This window comes from Trachymyrmex cornetzi, unplaced genomic scaffold (assembly GCF_001594075.2).
Source record: "Trachymyrmex cornetzi isolate Tcor2-1 unplaced genomic scaffold, Tcor1.1 C3696564, whole genome shotgun sequence".
NCBI classification, from domain to species: domain Eukaryota; kingdom Metazoa; phylum Arthropoda; class Insecta; order Hymenoptera; family Formicidae; genus Trachymyrmex; species Trachymyrmex cornetzi.
Genome location: NW_017292697.1, coordinates 1 through 365, shown reverse-complemented (window position 1 = coordinate 365; position 365 = coordinate 1). Strand labels below are relative to the sequence as shown.

General features: G+C 26.0%; 1 protein-coding gene across 1 annotated transcript; it reads right to left on the bottom strand.

The window, feature by feature from the left end:
• Positions 1-3: 3 nt before the first annotated feature.
• LOC108765429 (uncharacterized) lies at positions 4-268 on the bottom strand (the record flags this gene model as incomplete). The annotated part of the gene is made up of 1 exon (XM_018514527.1): positions 4-268. A coding segment is annotated over one exon (265 nt), but the record flags the coding sequence as incomplete, so codon positions are not given.
• Positions 269-365: the final 97 nt, after the last annotated feature.

The following is a 365-nucleotide window of genomic DNA, read 5'->3' as shown; positions in this document are numbered from 1 at the left end:
CCAAAATTGTTGCTTCGAATTTTTATAAATTTGTACACCATCAATATTAACTAAAATTTCGATTACATCTTCCGTATATATTTTAGAATCTATCATCGATTTAAGAACTAATTCTAAACCAAAATTAATATAAGAATCAAAAGATCCATTATTACTTAACATAGGCCTGACAATATTTTTTGATTTGTTAGTTTGTAGAAATGTTACAGCCGTTAGTGGAAATTCATCATGTTCAGTTTTTAAAATACGTAGTAAAGCAGATAACATTCTATTATTGATACACGAAATATATTTTATAGACCAATTGTGTATCTTTTGTTTAAAAGAAATACTTGCGTTTGATACTTCAAACGTATTCGCATGTT